Genomic DNA, 26,859 nt, shown 5'->3' with positions numbered 1-26,859 from the left:
ATTTCTTAAACATCTACGTCGTGGTCTACAAGGAAGCATACAGTATAAATCTTAAAGATGAAAAATAATGTAATAGGCATACAATGACATACAAATTAAAATGTAAAATTTATAAGACAACAATCTGCATTAAACCCAGAAGAAAACTAAAAACTTAACATAATAAACGCACTGATAAGTTGTAGGTACAATAAGTAGCACCAACGATGGAAGCCATCGTTAGTAAAAGTCTCGGGGAAGAATCCTATAAGACTCAGGAAGAGGGATTCTAACAAAAGAATAAAGGGCAAGAACACACAGATGGGAGTGACAACCTGGCTGAAGTAAACTGTAAGTCAGCATGGCAACATTTGCTGCGTGATGCTGACTGATGGTGTCAGATGGATGGATGGTGTAGCTCAGGCCGGCTTGATAACAGTCACAAAATTTCGAGTACCACAGATGCTAATGGTCAAGCATTACAGGCTTTTGATGAAAACTATGACAGCACTAAATTAGCTGGCAGAAAAAATTACTGTGGAAGAGGCATAAAGGACTGAGTGGTGAATGTGATGCTGGAGGGAGAAGTAGATTACTGAGGAAGAAATAATGAACCATTTGGCTGTGGGAACTGGAAAATGGACAGAAGCAAGAAGTATGCATCGAACAGAAAGAGGTTTTGGAGACAGGATGGCTATGTGGTCAGTCAGGGAAGAAAGGAAAATGAAGAGAGCGCTGGCTCACAGAGAGTCGAATGAGGTACAGCAAATGGTGCTTAATGCCAATGGAACCCTAAACCTTTTGGGTCATTCCAACGCCCTCAGGTTCAGGATGGATGTGGACAGTCCTAGCATTCTCCTTTTAGCAGTGGCCATGGGCTGACTGACATGGTTTTATGTCATTTCCTAGGACTAAGGCAACCATGGAATTTGGGGGGTCCCATGTGCGTAGGTAGCTCCCATTCAATGGGAATTTGAACTCCAAATGTTTTATGTTTGATCTGACCTGGTCTAACTAAGCTTTGCAGATGGTAATTTCTGAGGTTACCACTCTAGCTTGATGAAGAAGAATCTCCACTGGGGAAGCCCTAGGTTGATAACAATTAAAACCTCAATATTTCCAGTTAAAAGAGTAACAAGTTCTGGGGCTCTGACATATAGCATGGTGATTACAGCTAGTAATACTGTATTATGTAGCTGAAAGTTGCTAAAAGAGTAGATCTGAAATGTTTTCACCACAAAAAAGTAATGGTGCTTATATGACGGGATGGAGGTGTTAGCTCATGCTATGGTGGTCATCATTTTGCAATATATAAATGTATCAAATCACCTTAAACTTACATAATGTTGTATGTCAATTATACCTCAAGAGAGCTGGAAAAACAAATAAATTAAAAAAAAAAACAAATAGCTTAGGTACCAGCAATGTAGCTGACCAAGAGAGATGGAGGAAATAGGGAATGAGAAGAATGTTTAGGAATCAGTATTTAAGGGGATAATGAAGTAACTAAAACAAGAACTTCTGGTTTCTACAATTTACTTCTTTCTCATTACAAAGGTGGCATTTTCCCTCTAAAGTCAAAACTAAATATATACCTCAAAAGTGCTTAGAACTTGGAGACATAGTTTTAAAAAGTAAATTTTTAGAAGTTTAGATTTTATGTTACTTGACCTAAAAATATAGCTGATGTTAAGCCATCACAAAACAGGTTAACAGACAGGAAATACTTTGTCAAGGTTCTGGGGGAACTGAAATAAATACGTTACTGACAATGTTTGGTTTTAAGATCCAAGTCTTATAAACAAACTGAGGCAAACATCTAGACCAGTGATTTTAACCTAAGTAGTCTAGACATTAAATTTGTTATTTAATTGTACAAAGATCTTATCTTTTCTCATTTACTTGAGTATCAAGGGAAACAGTTTATATAATGAACTTCCTCCAAAAATATCTGTTTTTGAGGGGGGTGTGAAGAACAAAAAAGCGTGGACTGAAAATAAAGTTAATTAAGAGGACCTAAAAGGTCATTTAATTTATTGGGGGTACCCAATCATAAGAATAATATGTGTTGAGGCACTAAATACATTCTCAAAACCAAAAGCAACATTATTCTCTTTATTTAAAAAAATTAACATTAGGCCTACATTCCTTTTACAAGAAGTGAGCATGTAATCAGAAGTAGTTTATTAAGTTGTAAAACAGCCACTGTGAGAATCAGTCATATATATGAAAGCACTTTAACAGTTCACCCTTCGTAAAGACATTGTATCTCAAAGTAGTAGAGAGATGAATTTTGGTGTTTATGATTTCAAACACTGAAGCTACCTTTACTCATTTTTTTTAGTTTGTAACTGATCATATTCAATTACAATAATTAGGGAGAACTGTGGCATTTTAGAATATTTCATCCCAGTATTTTTTCCTTGAAAATTTATTTATATATCCAATCTGTTCTTTCCATTTGGAATTAAATCATTAAAAACTGCCTAAAACCAGCTGGTTTTATGTCTAACACTTCAGAAGATGAAATAACAGCCTTTATTAAAGAAAAAAATAGCTCTGTTATTGGCTAGCATTATCTAGGCAGTTAGCAGTTTTACCTTTCTTTTAAAATTCAGGGATTCAAGTCTGACACAAAGATGAAAAGCTTAAGCCTATGCAAAAAAGTAAGGTACAGTAATATAGGGTGATACCAAAGTTTTCCTAACTCTACAGATGCCATTTAATTTCGGAATTAATTTTAAAGCGCTAAGTGAAGGACTGAGGTGGGGTGTGAGCTTTTTTGGATCATTTTAGAAGAGAGAATTAAAAATATATACTTTACTACATTAAATGAAAAACTATGAAACAACTCAACTATCTGCTTAGCTGTACCCCACTACCCTCTATCATCATGACCCCACTAAAAAAGTAAAAACAAAAGGACCTGGGTTCATTGTCTTTGCTATGTGGATTTATAAAGGCTGATTAATCAACTGACAGGGTTTCCTGGCCAGCTGGCATTGGAGACACCTCTACTATCTTCAAAATTACTGTTCCTGCTTTTATTGTTATAATAACAGTATTTAACACGTTAAACATTATTACAAAGTAAAGCTTAATTTTACCCAACACATTTCTTTTTTTTTTGTGGTACGCGGGCCTCTCCCGTTGCAGAGCACAGGCTCCGAACGCACAGGATCAGCGGCCATGGCTCACGGGCCCAGCCGCTCCGCGGCACGTGGGATCATCCCGGACCGGGGCACGAACCCATGTCCCTTGCATCGGCAGGCGGACTCTCAACCACTGCGCCACCAGGGAAGCTCCCCCAACACATTTCTTTATAAAGTACTCTACACACTACATACTATAGTATATATTTATATGCTATAAATTAAATATTTAAAAATACACAGGAACCTATAGAGAGGCTTGCCCCACCACCAGGAGAAAAAAAAATCAAATCTGAATATGACCAAGTGCTAGCTATAACTTACAGGACTCCGATTTACAGGAAACAGAGGATAGAGGAACATATGAAACCACACCATGAAGAAGCAAATGGCAAAGACTGAGAACAAGCAGAGACCGTCTTTTTTCTAATAATGCAGCATATGCAGACTGGGTCAAGCCATCTGTTTTTCATACCAAGAACTCTACGTTTACATTTTAAAAACTCAGTGCAGCAAGACGTCATGGCCACACAGGGTTTAAGGAACTGGACCCAGGTCCCAGCCTGCCTAGGTTGAACATGATAATATGCTCATGCTTGATTTCAGACAGCTTGGGTGTGAACCCCAGCTCTGCTGTTTTCTGGTTCCACGACTTGAATATTTTATTGGACTTTACCTGTGCCTCATTTTCCGTTTCTGTTAAATGTGGAGCCTCCCTCATACCACAGGGCAGTTGTGAAAATTGTCTGACACATATTAAATGCTTAATCCATGTCAGCAGTTGCTATTGTTGCTTTTTTAGATTAGCTACATTCAATACTCTATGACATTCTGTGACCAAAACCACAAATGGCAGGTAGTCTAATAAAGACTGATGCCATTCTTCATGACCCCTCTCTCCTCCTCTCCCCACCCTCTCATCACTGAAACTCCTTTTGTGGACCTTCAACACTGCAGGAGTCCTGGGAGTAGAGTGGTCTATTTCTTTCATTAAGCTTTCATTTTCCAAAAACACATCATTCACGCTGTCATATATATCCCACCAAGATACTGGAGCACTTTTCTCTTACATCCTTTTCCTGTTTTCAAGAACCAGGCTCAGCACGTCCTAGAACCTAAACTGATGTTTAAAACCTGCTTCGTTTCATTGAAATTAACAGCGTATAAATGCCAGCAACTGTTAACTTCCTCCTCTGAGGCTTCCAAGAGAATTTTTCTAGCTACTATTTACTGCGTGTTTGAGGTGTACGTTACACACTCTTTATCATTTAATCCTCCCAAAAGGCCTAAGAGATAAACATAATCATTGTCGGGAAACTGACAAAAACAGCTGAACCTGAAGATTATATTTGCATTTAAAGGATGGAGAAAGGATTCTGACAGGTCTAAATTCTAATTATAGGCACTATCACTTTTCTTTTAAAGAATCCATGAAGTAACTTGCGTCAAACCCTCTTTTTAACAAAACTGCACGCGTGACAGATACGCGGTAACAGATGGGCAGGGAAAAACGGCTGGCGGGTCTTTCCGGCAGTAATTAGAGGACCTGCCAGCAGAACTCCGAGGGCCGGGACGTCGCCTCCGTGGGTTCGCGGGCCGAGAGCGCGGGGCTCACGTCGCTTTCCCGGGTCTGGGACGGACCCCGGCGGGGAGGCACCACGCCCAGGACCGGGGACTGGGCTGCCCTGCTTCCCGCCCGGGCGCGCGACCAGGCCGACTCACCTGCGTGGCCGCCAGCCGCGACCGCACCTCCCGCATCAGAAAGGGCTCCAGGCCGCGGCCCGCGGTGCAGAAGAAGCGGGCGCCCGCTGCAGGCCCGGAGCGGCGACCGCCCGGCACCGCCGCCATGGCGGCTCGGGGTCACGTGGCCTCGGGTACGCGCGCCTCGGCGCTGCGGACCCGGAGGCGGCGTTCACGCGGCAGAGGGCCGGGTGTTGCCAAAGGCGAGCCGGCAGGGAGGTCCCGGGAGGGGGCGATCGGCTGGGAAGGGCCATGTGGGTCTCCTAGGTTAACTGCTTGGAACCCCCTTGATTAGGAATCTGGAATTATGTACAATCACAGGTGGAAGGGATATGATTGGGATCTATAATGCGCATGTATAAAAGGGATATGATTGGAATATATAAAAAGGATATATAAAAAGGATATATAGGGCTTCCCTAGTGGCGCAGTGGTTGAGAGTCTGCCTGCTGATGCAGGGGACACGGGTTCGTGCCCCGGTCCGGGAAGATCCCACATGCCGCGGAGCGGCTGGGCCCGTGAGCCATGGCTGCTGAGCCTGCGCGTCCGAAGCCTGTGCTCCACAACGGGAGAGGCCACAACAGTGAGAGGCCTGTGTACCGCAAAAAAGAAAAAAAAAGGATACACACACACACACACACACACACACACACACACACACACACACATAGAGGGTGGCAGAGTTTATTTCAGAAAGAATAAAGACTGCCATCGATCTGTTAGATCTTTAGCAGATGATATCATGACACATCTTTGCCTCTGATACTCATGGCCTCGCGGTGCTAAAGAAATGAATGATGATTATAGGGAAGCAACGTAAAATGTGGCAGACTATAGGGGCTAACTGATGTGATGCTTGAAATATCCATTAGATTTCACCCCAATTCTCTTCCCGAAGTGGATAAGATTACTGGTTTGTGCTAGTAGCGAGATGTGTGAATGAGAAATCCTATTCCAACTGATAAATTGTTGGTGAATAAAACAGATGAGTAACTTGTTAAAAATATTTTCAAATCAAATATTTTTTTAAGATGGGAAAATAAAGCCTTAAAAAATGATTTCTCTGTAACATCTGTAACTGCTACGCTTTAAATGTCTATAACAAAGGAAGCTACCGCAGTAATAGGTCCGTCTGTTGTACCTCGGAGAAGACAGTTCATCAGAAGTCCATTGGAACTTGGATAAGAAGGCAAATAAGAGTACAGCAACGTGTCCTCTTATTTTTAATCTTTGACTATAAGCATAATAAAAATAGGTAATAAAAATCAAGCATGATATGCATTAGCATAGTTTTAAAAGAAATTATATCTCTGGCATAACTTTTAAAAATAAAGGCGTGAAATATTTTTTTTAGAAAGGAGATATAATATCATCTCATCCATCTGTCTTGTTTTTCAGATTGAGGAAGTTGATGCCTAGAGAGGCCAAGGGACAGTGAGTTAGTGGTGCAGCTGAGGCTGGAACCTAGCCGCCTTGGCATCTACTATACTGAGCTCTGTTCCATTCCTCCCAACTCCCTCCCCTCCTCTCCATCTCTCCCCACTACCCTTCTCATGTAAGGAGCCCGGTTCTGTCTTCACCAAGCATTGGGCTCAAACTGGGAATTCCTAGGCCCAAGAGCAGAACTTCCTATGCTCCCACAAAATGTCTTTCTGTTCATGAAACAGGTCACATTTCTTGCACTAAGTTAACCGTCAGGGTAATGAATACACCATCCAGTTTGGGCCACCTGATTTGATTGACTCTCTTAACAGTATTTGAAGGGATTTGTTTTTAAACTATGAATTAAATTGACAATGAATATATAACTTGGGCAGCATAGAAGCCATATTATAGTATGAACAGCATTAAATTAGCTCTGTAGTTATATGAATCAGATATATAGGAACTATTAAATGTGTATCTGTCTAGCCAGTATGTCTCACGCGCTTCACGATGGGACACCAAGGTGAATGATGGACTTCCCTTCCCTCTGTCCCACCCCCTCCTCAGCTCGTGGTCCACTAGGACAGTATTATGAAAAAGATTTTTAAATTATCTATTTGTTTATTTATTTTGGCTGTGTTGGGTCTTCGTTGCTATGCGCGGGCTTTCTCTAGTTGCGGTGAGTGGGGGCTACTCTTTGTTGCAGTGCACGGGGTTCTCATTGCAGTGGCTTCTCTTGTTGCGGAGCATGGGCTCTAGGCGCACAGGCTTTAGTAGTTGCGGCATGTGGGCTCAGTAATTGTGGCACACAAGCTTAGTTGCTCTGCGGCATGTGGAATCTTCCTGGACCAGGGATTGAACCTGTGTTCCCTGCATTGGCAGGCGGATTCTTAACCACTGCACCACCAGGGAAGTCCATGAAAATTGTTATGGAGTCAGGTAACGTGGGCTTTTCAAAGCTTCAGTCCTAAAACTTCTTCTCGGACCCATGCATTTTGGTGAAATCTTTTTTTTCCCTCCAGACTTATGTTCTTGTTCTCTTGGCGGTTGCCATAGCTATTCCAACTCCTCTGTACTTTGAGGCTGCTGGCTCTCAAGTCTGTCTGGGGAAACCCACGAAACCTCCATAGTACTTCCTACATTCTGGACCCAAGGTGGTAAGCACCCAGACATACGGTATCCCATTCAGTTCACCACGTACCAGACCCACTCCCTACCAGATGCCGCACTAAGTCTTGAGGATACAAAGATGAGTAAGTAAGGGTCTGGACTTCAAGGGGCTCAGAGGATGGTGAGATTGATTTAGGACTACCCAGGATGCTGTGGCAGCACAAACAAACAGGCCGCAGGGAGAGCTTCCTGGAGAAAATCACTTCTACGCCAAGCCATGAAGGTTGTGTGAGAGTTAAATGACTCACTGGGGATGGGGGAGAGGGTGAGGGGTTGTAATAGTTGTGTAGAGTTTTGGGTGGAAGGAGCAGCAGATGCAAGTGTGTGTGTGTGTGTGTGTGTGTGAGAGAGAGAGAGAGAGAGAGACAGAGAGAGACAGAGAGAGACAGAGAGAGAGACAGAGAGAGACAGAGCCAGAAGGCCACAGCGGCAGTTAGGTATTATAAGAGCATAAATTGTATGAGTTGAGGTCGATAGAGGTAAAGGTAGAAAGGTCGGTAGGGACCAGGTCACAGCAGTGCTACCCAAGGCAGAAGAAGAAATAACTTCTCCAGCCTCAGGCTGGCCAGCAATATGCTCTCCTGGACAAAACCATGCCTGCACAGCCCACCTTCCTCTTACCTCCCCCCTTTTTCCCTTCTTCTGTTGTCTTTGCCTCTCCAGGAGCCTTTGGTCAGCAAGGTCAGGGGCCACTCTTGTTCCAGTTGGGGGGTCAAGTGCATTTACAACACCCTTGGACCCTGCTGCAGCACAGCCCTTCCGACAATGCCTTTCACACAATGCTTGAGACAAGATGAAACAGGTGGAGAGCTGCCTCTTTAGGGAGAAAACAATTGGTTTTTTGAGAGGAGACTTGCCTGGAATTCTCTCCCTATTATGCGAATGATTTTCCTCCATCATTTCTGTTTCTCATTCAAACATGTCTCTACTGAAGAAGAACCACTGATCCCTATAGATGTTTAGCTTAGCCAGCTGTTTTGCTGACTGAATATTGCAGATTTAACACATAGGAAGTTGGCAGTTGGCACGAGCAATTTTAGAACAGACACACTTTTAATTGGGGGTGTTTTAGGAATTTAGGGCAAGGTTATTTCCTTCAAGTTCTCTCCCTATTTTGGTGCGATTGGCAATTCCTTTAGTTCTTAAAAGCATTTGATGTATGAACTTAGATATTAAAATTCAAACGCTTTAGACTGCGAGATCCTTGAGGATGGGATGACGTCATTCATCTGGGCATCCAAGGAGAGTATGCTGGCTTGTGTATGGTGGACTCTTGGTCAGTGAAGGCTGAATTGGATGGAATCGTGACTAAATGGAAGGCCACTCGCTAAAGAAATCCCCCTCAGCTAGAAGGGATTGCTGTCACCACCATATCAGTGGGGGCCTGTGTGAGTGAGACATGGAGATAAGAGTAGAGTACTGAGACCACTGAAGGGAATTCAGGGGACAGGAGGACCCCAAAGATAAACTTCTTTGCAACTTTGCCTGCTACTTCCCCCTGCCTCACCATTTCTCTAGCCTCCCCCCGACCCACGCTTTATAAATAACATCTCCTTACCAGGAATTCTCCTCAGAATGACTTGGGGAGTCATTTCAATATGTCGGGCTTGCCATCCCCCTCTCCCCTGTATTCTGGTACAGTTGAGTGGGGTTGGTGACAAGCCGGGGCCCTTCTCCCCAGGAAGGAACCATTGCTATATACCAACCAATTCAACTGCTGACTTCCCCCAAATGCCTGCTCTTTCCCCACTCGCCGCAGGCCTTTGCTTATACTGTTCCCTTTGTTTAGAACCCTCTTCTCTTCCCTTTCTTCTCTTTAAGGCTAAGCTAGAATGCCACATCTTCCAAGAAGCTCTTTTCCTGCCTTTACAACATAACATTTTATACATTTACCATTTATTTATTCATTCATAAATGTTTATTGAGTCTATGGCAATGTATCAGTTGATACGACAGGGTCCCAGCCTTTGAGAATCTTTCAGTTTAATGGGAGGTAATGTGATGGTGCTGGATTGCCCAGAGAGACATATAAAGGATGACAATACAGTGTGATATATGGGAAGGAAAGGAGAGCAATTGGGCCTGGCATATAGTAAGCACTTTATAAACAAGATTGAACAAATGAATTTATTCTGAAGTTGAGTGAACACTTGTCACATCTGTGGCTTCTCAGCTCACTTTGAACATCTTTGCCAAGTCAGGACATTCTCTGCCTTCAGAAACCCACCTCCCCAAGGTGGATATGTAGTTAGTAAGCCCCATGGAGGTATGATGAACTCTGTTCACATAGCCCAACATAGTAATTTAAAAAGAGTAGGATTTTATAAATTTTTTAGAATTCAGTTGAATTGTAGCATTGTGGTAAAACCTTAGATACAGAAGTCTGTTGCACACACACATTCCAACCAAGTCAGTGCAGGCTGTGAAAGAATCAATATATTTGTATGTCTGGAGTGGCAAAAGCAGTTTGGGGAAAAGCTCTTGGTCACATACTGATCATTTAAACCACTTACATGCACACAGTAACCATCATGCATGGTGCTTCTTTGAACGTACAGTCAAAAAAGAAAACTTAGCAGAAAATTATTGCATTGTGTATGTAAATACTGCTTTAAAGCATTATTTATTCATTAGTGTTCATATCCCTGTAGATTTAATTGTAGCATCAAAATTCAAAAGATGCAACTGCCATGCTTTGATCTAGAGAGACAACGCTTTTATAGATTTTATCTTCCTTTAGTTATGCAGTGCATGAAATTATTTTGATGTACAAATAAAACCTAGTATATCCAGTGCTTTTTCAGAAAAGCGTGCTGAGTGTTTAATGCATATTTCAAGACGCTAGGGTATTTGATGTGGTTTTATTTGTTTAAATGTATTTTGAGCCCATAAAACTGTATTTATATCTGATAGACCTTTATAATGTCCCAGTTAGAAGAGAGTATGAAAATCATTTCTTGGATATATCTGCTGACTGAACGAATGACTGAATCTACAATTTTCTTCAATTTGCTTGCGTGAACTATATTGCCTAAATAAAATAAAGCCATTTTCTTCTTGCAGTTATATTCACCTTACTCCGACTGCTGTTTTAATATTCCTTTTCTTGTGCTGCATTTATGTGTATGTTTACTAGGAATTATTTTCCTTGAGAGGTTTGCTATTACCTACCTTTCTATTTCCTAGTCCAAAGAAAGCCCCAGAAATGTCCCAAACTACCTAGGATACCCATATTTTGATATTTTCCCCCTTTCATTTTCTTGTAAGTCTTACTGCTTTCTAGTAGACGGCTTTTTATTTTGCCTGTTTATCAGTGGTCATTGAAGAAAAAAACACCTTTGAACTCAAGCAGCTGTGATCTGCAAATAAACAAAAACAACCAGATTTTATTTCCTCGAAAATACAGAAAGAACACCCTGTTTTACCATGAATGGTATTTGGCAGAACAGAATCTGGAGATTTTATTAGAATGTTAGCTTGAGTCAGTCAATTTTCTCCCATTGTTGGCATGAAGAGTTGAGAGTAAATTGTGGAGCAAGCAAACTTACTTTATTATGTATTCATATCTTTCTATTTTTTTTTGTTGTTGTTGAAGGGTGATAATACTTTGCTGCCCATGGACATTTTGTGCTGCTTTGAAAAATAGATTTTCTAGCACTCTTGGAAAATTCTTTCTGATCTATATCCACACATAATCAGGCTTGTCGCCCAACAATTCTTTAAAAAAATTTTTTAGATTTAATAATGAAGGATATTCTATTTCCATTTAATGCTATAATTTTAAAAATAAATTTATTTATTTCATTATTTTATTTTATTTGTTTATTTTGGCTGTGTTGGGTCTTTGCTGCTTTGCGCGGGCTTTTCTCTGGTTGCGGCGAGTGGGGGCTATACTCTTTGTTGCGGTGCACGGGCTTCTCATTGTGGTGGCTTCTCTTGTTGCGGAGCACGGGCTCTAGGCGCGCGGGCTTCAGTAGTTGTGGCTTGCGGGCTCAGTAGTTGTGGCGCATGGGCTTAGTTGCTTCGTGGCATGTGGGATCTTCCCAGACCAGGGATCGAACCCATGTCCCCTGCATTGGCAGGTGGATTCTTAACCACTGCACCACCAGGGAAGCCTCTATAATTTTTAATAGTGGTATTAATTACTTAGCGTAACAGAAAAACAATATAGATACAAAATGAAAGATGCAACCTGTAGCAGCAGCTTAGGCAATCATTTGGGTCTTTCATAAAATACCTTCAGAATAAGACATAATGCTGCAATTATTTCGTACTGGCTGAGCTTCTAGATCCCAGACAGATAATAATATTTGTATCTTTAATCACTATATGTGTCTTGCTTTATTGCCCCGTCACTCTGATCAACTTAGATGACACAGGTCTTCTGCCTCACAAATTTCAAAATCTAAATGTAGCCAGGCTGGGAAAAATAATCTTAAAGGCAGGCTTCAGAATTCACCTTAGATACAAAATAGTCTGTTTAAGAAGGTTCCTCAATGGAGTTCAGTGAGGCTTCAAGTCCCCGACCAGAGAAATCTAGAGACAGTTAAACCATTCTGCTTGAGAAGTCAACAAGAGGTAGGGAATATGGTGATGGAGGGAGATCAGATAAGGAAAGGGGGGTGTGGGATAGCAGGGTGGGAAGCTGAGGCCAGTGGGGAAAAGCAGCCAGTGAGAGGTTGCCTGTGGTATGGTTGCTGAAGGACTTCTAAGAAGGATCTTCAGTACTCAATTTAAATTTGTTTCTGGTGTTGCCATGTTTAACCTCTCGAGTACCCAAACTTTCAGTAAAACAAATAGACAGAAACAGATTTTGCCTCAGGTATTTTAGGATTCAAAGTTATCAGGGTGTTTTCTTTTTTTTTAATTGAAATATAGTTGATTTACAATGTTGGGTTAGTTTCAGGTGTACAACAAAGTGATTCAGTTATATATCTATATATCAAATTTTTCAGGTTCTCAGTAGGTCCTTGTTAGTTATTTATTTTACATATAGTAGTATGTTTTGATGTGGAAAAGGGGTGGTACCCTCTACATGCATTGTGGCTATCTTTTGAATAAATTCAGTGGAAGCAAGAACTCAGACCAGAGCCCATAAGGAAAACCTACGTGTCTGAATTCATCCCTCACCTGTAGCAATAGGTTTTCTATAAACCAAGTGTCTCATCCTTCAGTACTTACTTCTTATTGTTGACAGGCGTAGACAGTGCAATCTCAGGGTGACCCAGGGCAGATTAACTAATGGGGATTATAATCAGAGGTTGGGCCCAACATTCTCAGTTTTGTAGTTTTGGATGATCATTTTCTTATAGTCTCTTTAAACTCTTCTGTAAAATAGTACTAGTTTTGCACTAGCACCTGGATGAATCACAAGAATCAGAATTGCTCAAATTTGTTGTCTGGACGTTGTATGTGGTTTGTACTGGATGCCGTACCAGCGCTCTACATTGGATGTAGATATAGTGCAGATTTTCCAGACTGTTTAGACTTTGGGGGTACATACACTCTTTAAATTGGAAGCACTTTTCTTAACTGTGGCAGTGGACTTGGATTCTTTCAAAAACAGATTCCTAAAGTTGTGAAAGACTGTGCGTTAGGGAGGGGGGTGAAATGCAGCTGTTGAATGCGTGTTGAGGCTCTTCGTTTGTGGGGTGAGAATAGCAGTCACAGTTCTGAGAGTTGGATTTCCTTGAAGGCTGCTTTTTTACTGAGCACCCAGTGAGGGCAGCTGGAAGACATAGGCTCTGGAAACCACGGTTAATCCAAACAATTCCAGATAAACTTGACACCCATATGTTTTAAATGTACAGCCCAGATGTGGTAAGTAATAGTATTTGTTATTTCAAGATGGGTATACACAGAATTTAAAACATTCACATATATAACCTGTTGAAAACCGTGTTAGGTGGTAACTTGATTTAGAAATTCCTTGCTCTTCTTTGAATTACAGTTGGCTCTCTACCCAGATTCTGTCAAAGAGATGTTCAAAAACTTGAAGACAATATCTCACTAATAAGATAAATCTGATGGGGGCAAATGCAAGGAAAAAAATTGGGAAGGACTGACTAGACACAAGTTTAATCCAAATTTAGCTGTTACGAGACTAAATACTAAAAGTGGACCTCAAACTGCATATTAGTTAACAATTACTTAATATAGTATTTTAGGGCATTTATTAGAATAATTTTACTTTTGACATGGATGTGAAAGCAGAGAAGGTTAGGGAAAAAAATAACTGAGGAAAACACATCTTACATGGAAGGTTAGAAGGAGTTGAAATTGTTTAGCTTGCTGAAGTGAAGGAAGGTTAAGGAAAAGCCTTAAATATCTTCAAATACATGAATGGGATCATTAGTGGGATACTGGTCTGTTATAAAGAAAACTGAAAACAAAATGCATGGGTTCAACTCTTAAAGCCCTTTGGGACTTCAAGTCCCAGAGTCTGAAGTTCTGGCTTTCTGACCTGCTGTTCCCTTTCCCATTAAGGTGTCTTCTTGGTGGCCCAGAGTGTAGCCTTTGCTCTTTACCATTTGTTGATCACAATCTAAGCAAGGTAGGTGTCCCAAGATCAGGTCATAAAGGGTGAAATTGATGCATAGAGACAGATGGTTACTGAAGAGGCTAGATGGGTAATTATTCACTTCCAAAGACTTTGATAAATGAAAAAAAATTCTTTGTTCTCCCATAAGCTCTTTAGTCTTATTCTTCTATTAGGATTTACCATATTGTTTTTTGTTTTGTTTTGCTTTTGTTTTTTAAATTGTGGTAGAAACCACATAGCATAAAATTTACCACCTTAACCATGTTTAAGTATACAGTTCAGTAGTAACTATATTCACATTGTTGTGCAAGTGATCTCTAGAACTTTTTATCTTATAAAACTGAACAACCCCCCCCCCCCCGCCCCCCGCCCATCTCTCCCTCTCCCCAGCCCCTGGCATATTGGATTTTGATGGATTTTTTTTTCTACATGTTTATCTCCCTCATTAGTTTCTAAGTTAAGAACTTATTCATCTTTTGTCCTCAGCACCTTACACTTAAATGGTACTTAATAAATGTCTTCTGACTGAATGCAAGAATGAACAGCAGAGTGAGACTTTTTAAATAGAATTGTGGTAATAACATTAAGTTAATGGATGTAGCTGATACCATTTGCTTTCCTAACCCATCCCCTTTTTTACAAAAGCCAGATTTCATTTGGGATGACAATGGATGTGACTAATCCTAGCAATGACTCTTGAATGGTCCAGTCTGTGGTTCTCAACCCTGCCTGCACGTGACAATCACCTCTGTTGCTTTTTCTTTTTCTTTTTTTTAAAAAATATTTATTTACTTATTTATTTATTTGGCTGTGCCGGGTCTTAGTGGCAGCACGCAGGATCTTTTCAATTGCAGCATGCAGGATCTAGTTCCCCGACCAGGTATCGAACTCGGGCCCCCTGCATTGGGAGCCAGGAGTCTTAGCTACTGGACCACCAGGGAAGTCCCACCTGTTTTTCTTTTAAAAATACAGATTCCCATTTGAAAAAGAATAGATACATGTATATGTATAACTGAATTACTTTGCTGTACACCTGAAACAAACACAACATTGTTAATCAACCATACTCCAATATAAAATAAAAATTAAAAAAAATGACAGAACTGGAGAGAATGGCATAAAAAAATTCTTAAAAGAAAAAAATACAGATTCCTGCTCCGCCTCCACAATTCTGATTTAATTGGTTTGAAGTGTGTCATTAGCATTTAAAAAAATCTCTCACTAGGGTAGAGAACCATTGTCAGGCAATCCTGTTCCTTGCCAGATCTTTGCTTTTCCTGGCTTTTTAATCTCTGGGGTTGGCCGTGTGACCTAGTTCTGGCCAATGAATCTCTGCTCTGTCTTCTGGCACTCCTTTTGCTTTCCTGATAAAAGAGACAGATACCAGAGAACTTAATGCTATGGCATCTTCCTCTTTTTTTCTGTTTTGAATGCAGGTGTGATGCCGTATGCTATGGTAGCCGTCTTGCAACCATGAGGCAACAAGCATTAAGGTAAAAAACCCAGCAAGTTCATGGGGAAGCAGAAAGTTGGAAAGAACCTGGGTCTTTAATAACATTGTTGAATTATGGGACTGCCTACTTTTTCTTGCTTATTAAACAATAAGTGTCCTTATGGTTTAATCCTCCTAACAGTGGCTCTTCTCTCATTACCTGCTTACAAAAGCATTCTGAGCTGAAACAACGGGTATCATAGACCAGACTCAAACTGGATGCAGATAAATCCCCTGATGAAACGTTTTTCAGAAAACCTGGCTAAAACTCTAAAACTATTTGCCTACATGTATAACTGCTATGGCAAAGGTTTGTGATATTTCCTGTAAAACACTCCCTGATGTGACTATCAAAAACAGACCAAAGTTGCGTATAATTTTTTTTTTTTTTTCGGTACGCGGGCCTCTCACTGTTATGGCCTCTCTCGTTGCGGAGCACAGGCTCCAGACGCGCAGGCTCAGTGGCCATGGCTCACGGGCCCAGCCGCTCCGCGGCATGTGGGATTCCCCCCGGACCGGGGCACGAACCTGTGTCCCCTGCATCGGCAGGCGGACTCTCAACCACTGCGCCACCAGGGAAACCCAAAAGTTGCATATAGTTTTTACTCAGTTTTGCATTTATGTTTTTATATTTACAGTAATAAATGTCAGCATGGTAGAATGGCTTATCTAATGAAAAATAACATTTATTCATTGAACAAATATTTATTGAACATCAGCTCTGTGCCAGACATGAGTTTAGCTAAGCATATGGGAACATGAGTGAACAAAGCAAATAACTCTGTCTTTAAAAATACCCCTGTGGCACTGATACTCTAGTTGGGGGCTGCAGGAGGCAAACAAAGAAGCCATCATGATAATAAATAAGATGTGGGGTGTGTTAGAATGTCAAAAGTGCTATTGAGAAATAGAACAGGTTAAGGAGGGCTAGGAGCACAGGAAAGAGAAAGACTCACAGTTTTAAATCAGGTAGAGGAGGCAGACCTCACTGATTTTACTTTTGACATGATACGTCTTTAAATACTCAGGTAAAAGGATCATTATGGAGAATGAAGTTAACTTTAAGTACTAGATTCGTTTTCTGAAAATGTACTGTAACCAAAGTGTGCTCCCCAAAGGGCTGGTGAAGTTTATACCTGCTAGCCACAGATAAGGGGAAAAGAATTGATCCTCGATTTTGTGGAGATTGTGTGTCCTCCTGCCTATCATATATTCTTATTAGACATCTTATGGTGGATAATTTTTGGAACCCAAAAGCTGGTGTTACTTTCTGCAGTTTGAATGTACAGAATTAAAAACAGTGGTTCTCAAAAATCATAATGATGCCTGTTCTAGATGCTGGGAATATGGTCGTGAACCAGTCTGAAAAGGTCCGAGCTCATGGACCTCACTTTCTAAAACAGGGAGAAAGTTCCTCTGTCTGTTCCTAAGCATGTGATTTCCCCGTGCCCTTTGGGTTTTGGTTTATTTTAGTAAGATTGGACATAGAAGGACATTATGATGGTGACATGTTGCTCTATTTGAGAATAAGGAAGGGATAAAACCAGTAGTGGGCATTCCTTTCTTACTTGTGACAGGTGCCACTCTTGTCAACTCTCTGCTGTCCAGCTTGCTTTGGTTGATTTAATAGCAGTTTTGTGAGTTCCCAGGGAAACCCCACCAATCAGGAATGCAAGGAGGGGGAAAGAGACAGCTATAAGGATTAGTCTCTCCTAAGGATCTTCCTCAGGTTTTACCTCAATTAATTGCTTGAGATATTGATAAAAGTCATATACATAAATTATTAAATTTTATGTAAGCTTTTGGAAAGGTTTTTAAAAATTACTTTTGAGACAATGGTAGAAAACTAGTCATTTATAAAAATTTTACTGAAATATAGTTGATTTACAATGTTGTCTCTAATTTCTGCTGTATAGCAAAATGACTCAGTTATACATTTATATATTCTTTTCATATTCTTTTCCATTATGGTTTATCCCAGGATATTGAATATAGTTCCCTGTGCTATACAGTAGGACCTTGTTGTTTATCCATCCTATATATAATAGTTTGCACCTGCTCATCCCAGACTCCCAGTACCTCCCACCCCCACCCTTGGCAGCCACAAGTCTGTTCTCTATGTCTGTAAGTCTGTTTTTGTTTTGTAGATATGCTCATTTGTGTTGTATTTTAGATTCCACATATAAGTGACATCATATGGTATTTGTCTTTCTCTTTCTGATTTACTTTGATTAGTATGATAATCTCTAGGTCCATCCGTGTTGCTGCGAGTGACATTATTTCATTCTTTTTTATGGCTGAGTAATATTCCATTATATATATATATATATATATATATATATATACCACATCTTCTTTATCCATTCATCTGTTGATGCACATTTAGGTTGCTATTGTAAATAGCATGTCTTGGCTCTTGTAAATAGTACTGCTATGAACATAGAGGTGCATGTGTATTTTCAAATTATAGTTTTATCTGGGTATATGCACAGGAGTGGGATTGCTGGATCATGTGGCAACTTTATTTTTAGAAAACTAGTTATTTAAAGAAATACCAAGATCTCTATAGACCAGGGCTTGAATATTATTGATATTTAATTCTTCTCAACTAAATATAAGGGTTGTTCTAGGGAGCCCAGTGGGGAAAATTCTTCACTAACTACCCCTTGGCTTACATTTCTAAAGAAAAGTCTTTTTAAACGTACTTGGGCGGGGTGTGGGAGGTGGTGCACGTCTAGGGAATGGAGAAAACACTGCAAGGAGAAGGCTGTTTTGTAAAAATATCCATGAAAAGGGACATAGCTTCACCTTTAGCCAAACTACAGCCATGTATGGGGATTCTCATGGTCTCTTTTAAGGCAACTGATAAGCAGAAGATTTTGCATATTAAAAATGTTTCGCAGAGCGAACAGAAGTCTCTGGAGGTCAGGGCCTTTGAGAGAGGTGATCTAGGGCTGGTTGATGTTTTATGGCTGCATGGTTTTAGCCCAGTTTGGTTTTATGAAGTGAGAGGAGAAAAAAAAAATTCTGTTTGGAGTCCTGTGTGTTTTATTTACCTTCCTGAGTTATTGTGATGGCCTTCTAGGCTGAAGTTTAATGACATCAAATGACAACTGTTCATTTTACCCGGGCCTCAACATCTGACAGAGGCAAATCATCCCGTCTTACATCCTGGATTAAGTGTAAACAGAAGTGTGATAAGATACAACCTGAGGAACAAATTTTAAAAATAGTAGTCATCACTCAGATACAATTTTTATAAGCTTTTTCCTGTTTATTCCACTTGATTGCATTAACACTAGCATTGCCTACAGAAATGAGGTTTTGTGATGTGTGTGACATTATTCCCTCTTCTTTCCTTCCTTCCCTCCCTCCTTTCTTTTGAAATCGAAAACAAATATTTCAGTAAATAAATGTCAGAAGAAAATCTGTATCAAATTTCAAGTTGCTTGGTGTTGTTTCTATGATTTTGAAAATCAACACAGCTATATATTTTGTACGTGGTTAGGCCTAATTCAATAAAAATATTTGCAAATCAAAGAAAATCTTGTTCTTATCTATACTAGGAATCGCAGATCAGTAGATGGAGTGTTAATGAATTTATTCTAATTATTTTCCCTTTGGAGTTGATAGTATAATTTATTTAAATACAAGTTTTAATTCATCCAGTCTAACATTTGACAAGAACACTGATACAACTCAAGCTATTAATTTTTCAGAGTTTATTTTGGGGCTATTTCTCAGTAATAGTCTAAATGAAAATGACCAATTGTGATAATTATTGATGAAGCTTGAAGAGATAATAGGGTAAGCTGCACTATAAGGACTTACAGGCAGAAGAAAAAAAAGGTCTTTAGAAAAGAAACTGGTTTGAAGGTTTCCAATGATCACTTAAGAGATTCTCACATTTTATGGAAAGGGACTCAGATCACCTGAAGCCCATGATACACAATTAGCCATGAGTCCAACAGTCCTATTTATATAAATGATAATGTTCTCAATTAGAGATTTCCCAAAAAAGAGACTTACAATCTTGTAAGAAACTTCACCCAAAATGATGAATGTACTCTAGTCTTCCTCTCTAGGCTTCCTTTGCTGCAGAGATTGTGGTTATGCTTTGAGCTGTCAATGTTAATAATATCATAGCCAGTTATTTTACCAGCAAAAGCAAGTTTATTCAGAAATAGCCAGAGGAATTGCAGTTTGGGATACATGAGCTATTGGGGACCACAGGCAATCCAGGGAACAAGGAATGCAAACTGGCTTTTATAGGGAAAAGGGAGGAGTAGGGAAGGGCTGTGATAACCAAAGGGAAAGAAGCTGCAAGTCCGGAAGTATGGAGGCTTCTTATCTGTAGGGCTGCTATCAGATTGGCTGGATTGTCAGGGGCTGAGAGTTTTCTTCTTCCTGCTGGACAGTAAAGTAGGCGACATCTTCCTGTCAGAGATGTAGGCTTATATCTCTCCCTGTTTGGAGTAATTGATGATGCAAGGCAGAGCAAAGAGAGCTCCTCCCACAGGCTTGTCCTGGCTTCAAATTTAGCTGAGGTTTGTTTAATTCTACAAAGTAAATATTCAAATTAAAAGGTTTATCCAGAGATATGCAAAGTTAAACTTTCCCCCAAAGCATCATAAATGACATATTCTGTATCCAAGTTCTGCTATTAAACCAGATCTTTGAGTCATGAGCTTTGCCAGTTTCTCTTGCTCTGCTTTAATTTCTGATGACTGTACAATAAGAAATTAATCCACCTAAATTTTGGTGAACCTTTATTTCTCTTGAAGTCTGATAACACTGTCTTCTGTATCTTTTCAGCCCTGATCAGAATGAGATAGAGCTTTTTGACCTACAGCATCATGATTATAGGTAGATTTAAGAGAAGATATCCTTTGGACTTCTGTTCTTTTCTTAAAAAAATTCTTTATATATTTATTTATTTATTTTTGGCTGTGTTGGGTCTTTGTTGCTGCGCGCAGGCTTTCTCTAGTTGCGGCGAGCGGGGGCTGCTTTTCATTGCGGTGCACGGGCTTCTCACTGCGGTGGCTTCTCTTGTTGCGGAGCACGGGGTCTAGGTGCGTGGGCTTCGGTAGTTGTGGCACGCGGGCTCTAGAGCACAGGCTCAGTAGTTGTGGCGCACAGGCTTAGTTGCTCTGCGACATGTGGAATCTTCCCAGACCAGGGCTCGAACCCATGTCCTGGACGTCTGTTCTTAAAATTGATTTTCTATCAGAGAAGACCTTGGTGCTCACATCTTGCTTTCTAGGGTACTGATCATAAAAACATCTCTGGCTTAACCATTTTTTATGACAGTCATTATTAGGAGATACTCATAGAACTAAACAAAACATAGGCTTCTAAACTTGGATTTCCGTACATCTTGGATCTATTCCCGCTCAGTACATATATCAGACTCTTTCCCTGCCCACTCCTCACAATGCTCTTGCTTCTAAACTTGGATATTCTTAGTGAATGAAGGAACAGAGGATAGCAGCAACCTGTGTTCTCAAAATATTACTGCTTCAACAGATGGTACAACAGGAAAAGAATGTTTTTAAACTTAAAAGAAAGTAATTTCATAATACACTGTTTCTGGAGTCATGGTGGTTTCTCAGTTATCAATTGGGTGATATCCCCGATTATCAATAGATTGAAAACTTCCTGTATGCTAGGGACTATGCTAAGCCCTTTTAATTTATATCATTTCACTTATCACTCTCAATAACTCTATGGTTAGATGGGTAGTATTATTAGCCTCGTCTTACAGATCAGGAAATCGAGGCACAGACGGTTGAGTGACTTTCCTTAATCACAACCGCACAGTGCTCAGGGACAGAGCTGAGAGTGGAATTTGTGCTGCTAGACCTCAATGCCCAGGCTCTTATCTGCTATACTCACTCTTTCTCCTTCAAGGGATGTGCAGTAGATGATTCAATAACTGTAGGGTAATGCTTATTTTAAATTTGTTGACAAATGTCCACAGTTGCCTTGAGACATTTTACTAATCTATTCCTCTTCGCTCATTTAAATTAGCACTAAAGGTCTGTGCATTTGACTGTCACATTCAAATGCCTTTTCTTAAGGCATTCATTTTCATCTTATTTACCTGGTCCCTATGTTTGTTTTATTCTCTAATATTGTGATTAGGGTTATATTTTGGGTGTCTTTGTTTTTGTGCAAGGAGGGTGGAATTAGAGCTTTAAGGTAATGAATTTGACATACTGTTGGGGAGATGTGTAGACTCTTCTCTGGCTATGAAACGCTCTATATATCACTGGCCAAGCTGGTTAACTTTGTTTAAATCTTCTATAGCAGGTGCTGGCAATCTTTCCTTAAAGGACAGATAGTAAATATTTTAGGCTTTGCAGACCATACAGTCTCTGTCATAACTACTCAACTCTGCTGTGATAATGCAGAAGCAGCTATAGACTGTATGTAAATGAATGAGTATAGCTGTGTTCCAATAAAATTGTATTTTCAAAAATTGGTTGTCAGCCTGCAGGTCAGAATTTGCTGATCCATGTTCTATTGCTTTATTTACTTGTTATCTACCTGATCTATCATTTTCTGTAGGGTGTCTTAACCTTTCCAAGTAAATTCATAATTTGTTCTAGATTTATCTCCTAAAAAACCTGTCAGTTGTTACTTTATAATTTAGAATAGTAGCAGAAAATAGAGGTTGAGAAAGTGAACTCTGAGTCAGGTAGTCTGAGCATGTCCTTGTGTAAGCCGCTTAACCCTCTGTGTCTCAGTTCCCTCCTCTGTAAAATGGGAGGTTATAATTACCCCAGCGGGTTATTGAGGATTAAATGAGTTAATACATGTAAAGCTCTTAGAACAGTGCTTGGAATATGATAAGCACTAAATGCACATGAACTATTATTATTTGAGGTGTTGTTAAGTGCATTTAGGGATGTAATCATAATATCTTTTTGATTTATATTCTTTTAACCTATATATAGTATTCATATTTTCACTGCTATTTTTGGCCCGGCATTCACTTTCAGCTGACGTTAAAATTGCTTCTCTGGCTTTCTTTTGGTTCACACTTGCCTATTACATCTCTTTCCTTCCTTTCCTTTTCAGCTTTTCTGTATCTGAGCATGTCTCTGTAGACAACTTATTTTTGCATCTAATTTTTTGTTTGTTGTTAAGCTGATCTGATACCCTATTTCTTTTTTGTTGGTTACTTTAATAATTTACATTTATTTTAGTTATTGTCATACTTAGAATTATTGAGACCATCTAACTCATCTTATCTCTTTATGATACTTTCATTTGGTTAATTTATTTTTCCTTTCCTTCCTTCCACTCAATAAATCAAATATTCTTATGCTGGTTAGACAGGTATACATATTAAATTTTTATTTGGTGGTTACCTCAAATTTAAGATCCACTTTTATGTTTTTTTTCCCTTTCATAGTTCTTGATTTTATCAATATCTATATCTTCCCCTTGAAGACTGAACTCTGAATCATATTGCCTGAATTTGAATCTTGGTACTGCCTCTTACTGGCTGTGTGTCCTTGTACAGGTTTCTTAATCGCTCCGTGCCTCAGTTTCCTCATCTGTAAAATGGTGTCTTACTTCTGATGGCAACCTCTACTTTCCTCTTTTCTGAAGAAAGTCCACTTAGTATCATCCCCTTTCAGCTCTGGATTATTATGTGTATTAATTTTTTTCTCTTCTGCTTTTTTCAGGCAAAATAAAACTTTCTGAATTATTTACTCACCCTAACTTCCTTTATATCAGGGTTAGTTTGTTTTCTTTCTGTTAGCGTACTTTTTCTGAGTGTTTTCACAGCAGGTCTTTGTGTGGTAAACATTCTGAGGCTTTGCATACAAAGAATATTCTTATTGGCTTCTCATAGTTAAATGAGAATTACGGGACATAAAAATTTTAATTTTATATATTCTTGAAACACTTTAAAAATATTTTTTCATTGCCTCTAGTGTAGCTGTTGAGAAGACTAATTGTCTGAATTTTATCCTTTGTAGTTGAATTGCTCTTTGTTTCTAGAAGCTTTCAGAGTTTTCTCTTAGACTTTGGAGTCCTTTAGTTTTCCTCCATCGATGTCTAGATTTTGGATTTTCTTTTCCTTCTCCTTCTTTTGTTTGTCCCTTGGCACTCTTTGTGCCTTCTTAAAATGAGGGCTTTCATCTTTAATTCTGGGAAACTGTCAGTCATTAATTCTTCAAATATTTACGTCCTTTTATTTACTCTCCCATTACAGCTGACCCTTGAACAACATGGGTTTGAACAGCATGGATCCACTCATATGTGGATTTTTAAAAATAAATATGTACCACAGTAATACATGATCTGTCATTGTCTGCAGATGCAGAACTGCAGATATGGAAGCAGACTAAAGTTATATGCAGATTTTCGACTGTGTGTGGGGTAAGCGCCCTACCCCCCATGTGTTTAAGGATCAACTGTATACTATTATGCAGATAGTAACACTCTACTTTCATATCTTTTTTTTTTTTTTTGCGGTACGCGGGCCTCTCGCTGCTGTGGCCTCTCCCGTTGCGGAGCACAGGCTCCGGACGCGCAGGCTCAGCGGCCATGGCTCACGGGCCCAGCCGCTCGGCGGCATGTGGGATCTTCCCGGACCGGGGCACGACCCCGTGTCCCCTGCATCGGCAGGCGGACTCTCAACCACTGCGCCACCAGGGAAGCCCTACTTTCATATCTTTTAAATATATTTGTAATATCCCACATATATTCCATCTGTTAATTCATCCCTGAATCCTTTGTACTTTGCCTTGATCTTGCAGCTCACTAAGTTTTCCACTTTATCCATATTGTCCTTCATGGTTCTTCATTGGTTCTTTAAAATTCTTGTTTCTTCATCATGTAACCAATACTTGATCTTATGCTTACTTTATATTCTTAATCTGCTTCTTCCAATAATTCAGCTTTATTTGCTGTATGTTATTGTTTGTTGTCTTTTGTTTTATAGCACTTATATTCTTCAAGTGCCATTTTTCCTTCTGAACTTATATTCCCCTGTGGGTATTTGCTACCTTGACTTTTTAAATTTTTAATTTAATTTTATATTTATTTTTTTATTTTTAATCAAAGTCTAGTTGATTTACAGTATCATGTTAGTTTCAGGTGTACAGCAAAGTGATTCAGATATATATATATATGTGTATATATATATATAACTGAATTCTTTTCCCTTTAGGTTATTACAAAATATTGAGTATAGTTCCCTGTGCTATAGACTACACCCTTGTTGGTTATCTATTTTATATATACTAGTGTGTATATGTTAATCCCAAACTTCTAATTTATCCCTTCCCTTTGGTAACCATAAGTTTGTTTTCTATGTCTGTGAGTCTATTTCTGTTTGGAAATAAGTTCATTTGTATCTTTTTTTTTTGATTCCACATATAAGCAGTATCATATGACATTTATCTTTGTCTGGCTTGCTTCACTTAGTATGATCATCTCTAGGTCCATTCATGTTGCTGCAAAATGGCATTATTTCATTCTTTTTTTATGTCTGAGTAATATTCCATTGTGTATATTTGGTTGGCCCAAAAGTTTGTTTCAGTTTTTCTGTAAGATGTTATGGACAAACTGGAACGAACTTTTTGGCCAACCCAATATATACCACATCTTCTTTATCCATTCCTCTGTCAATGGACATTTAGGTTGCTTCCATGTCTTGGCTATTGTAAACAGTGCTGCAATGAACATTGGGGTGCATGTATCTCTCCGAATTATGGTTTTCTCTGGATATATGCCCAGGAGTGGGATTGCAGGATCATATGGTAGCTCTATTTTTAGTTATTAAAGGAACCTCCATACTGTTCTCCATAGTGGCTGTATCAATTCACATTCCCACCAACAGTGCAGGGTTCCCTTTCTCCACACCCTCTCCAGCATTTATTATTTGTAGACGTTTTGATGATGGACCTTCCGACTGGTGTGAGGTGATACTTCGTTGTAGTTTTGATTTGCATTTCTCTAATAATTAGCGGTGTTGAGTGTTTTTCATGTGCTTTTTGGCCATCTTTATGTCTTCTTTGGAAAAATGTATATATAGATCTTCTGACCAAATTTTGATTGGGTGGTTTGTTTTTTTGCTATTGAGCTGCATGAGTTGTTTGTATATTTTGGAGATCAATCCGTTGTTGGTTGCAGCGTTTGCAAATATTTTCTCCCATTCTGCAGGTGGCATTTTCGTTTTGTTTACAATTTCCTTTGCTGTACAAAAGCTTTTAAGTTTAATTAGGTCTCATTTGTTTATTTTTCTTTTTATTCCCATTACTGTAGGAGACAGATCTAAAAAGACATTGCTGCAATTTATGTCAGAGTGTCCTGCTTATGTTTTCCTTTAGAAGTTTTATAGTATGAGGTCTTACATTTATGTCTTTAATCCATTTTGAGTTTATTTTTGTGTATGGTGTTAGAGAAGGTTTTAATTTCATTCTTTTACATGTAGCTGTCCAGTTTTCCCAGCACTACTTATCGAAAAGACTATCTTTTCTCCATTGTATGATCTTGCCTCCTTTGTTGTAGATTAACTGGCCATAGGTGTGTGTACCTTGACTTTTAATGAGTATCCAGGGAGAGGAGTCTGAAGCTCAGATCCTGGTTTGTAAACCTTCTGGGGAGACTGCTATTTCCTCCCCACTTAAGATCCTAACCACCTTCTAGATCTTCAGGAGTCTCTTATGGGTTTTATGTTAGTGTTTAAAATGCATGTGATTCCCTCTTAGTTTTTGGTTTGTTTTGCTTGTTTTTTCTTTGTTTTGGTGTTTGCTTCTTTGGGTTTGGGTTCAGGAGAGGGAGCTAGCAATCTGGGCTAGTTCACTGTCATACCACAAGGGTACATTCTTTATAATATTACCAGTTCTCAAGTTGTATAACTGTGTTTTTTGGCCTCTCCCATTGTGGAGCACAGGCTCCAGATGCTCAGGCTCACCGGCCATAGCTCAAGGACCCAGCCACTCCGTGGCATGTGGGATCTTCCCGGACTGGGGCACGAACCCGTGTCCCCTGCATCGGCAGTCGGACTCTCAACCACTGCACCATCAGGGAAGCCCTATAACTGTGTTTTAAAAGGACAGTGTATACCACTGCTTCTTCCCAAATTTCAGTAACTTTAATAATCGTTGCATATTACTGTATAATTACCTTGGCCATATCGATCCCTATCTCTGGATCTTGCTGACATGAATAGAATGGTATGCCTGTAGTATATAGACTTGGATCAATTTTTTTTTGTCTGTGTTGGGTCTTCGTTTCTCTGCGAGGGCTTTCTCTAGTTGTGGCAAGCAGGGGCCACTCTTCATCGCGGTGTGCGGGCCTTTCACTGTCGCTTCCTCTCTTGTTGTGGGGCACAG

General features: G+C 39.7%; 1 protein-coding gene across 5 annotated transcripts in view; it reads right to left on the bottom strand.

Moving 5' to 3' along the window:
* Positions 1 to 4,989, bottom strand: part of THUMPD2 (THUMP domain containing 2) — a 45,676-nt gene extending 40,687 nt beyond the window's left edge. For all 5 annotated transcript variants that reach the window (XM_030857853.3, XM_030857855.3, XM_030857859.3 and 2 more), the window contains exon 1: positions 4,854 to 4,989. In XM_030857853.3, coding sequence (XP_030713713.1) covers positions 4,854 to 4,979 — 126 coding nt within the window. In that variant the 5' untranslated portion in view covers positions 4,980 to 4,989. The remainder of the gene's footprint in view (positions 1 to 4,853) is intronic.
* Between the last annotated feature and the right edge of the window lie 21,870 nt (positions 4,990 to 26,859).

The sequence above is a fragment of the Globicephala melas genome, chromosome 12, assembly GCF_963455315.2.
Source record: "Globicephala melas chromosome 12, mGloMel1.2, whole genome shotgun sequence".
Lineage (NCBI taxonomy): Eukaryota > Metazoa > Chordata > Mammalia > Artiodactyla > Delphinidae > Globicephala > Globicephala melas.
Note: the sequence above shows the minus strand (reverse complement) of the source record. Positions and strands in the feature narration are given on the sequence as shown.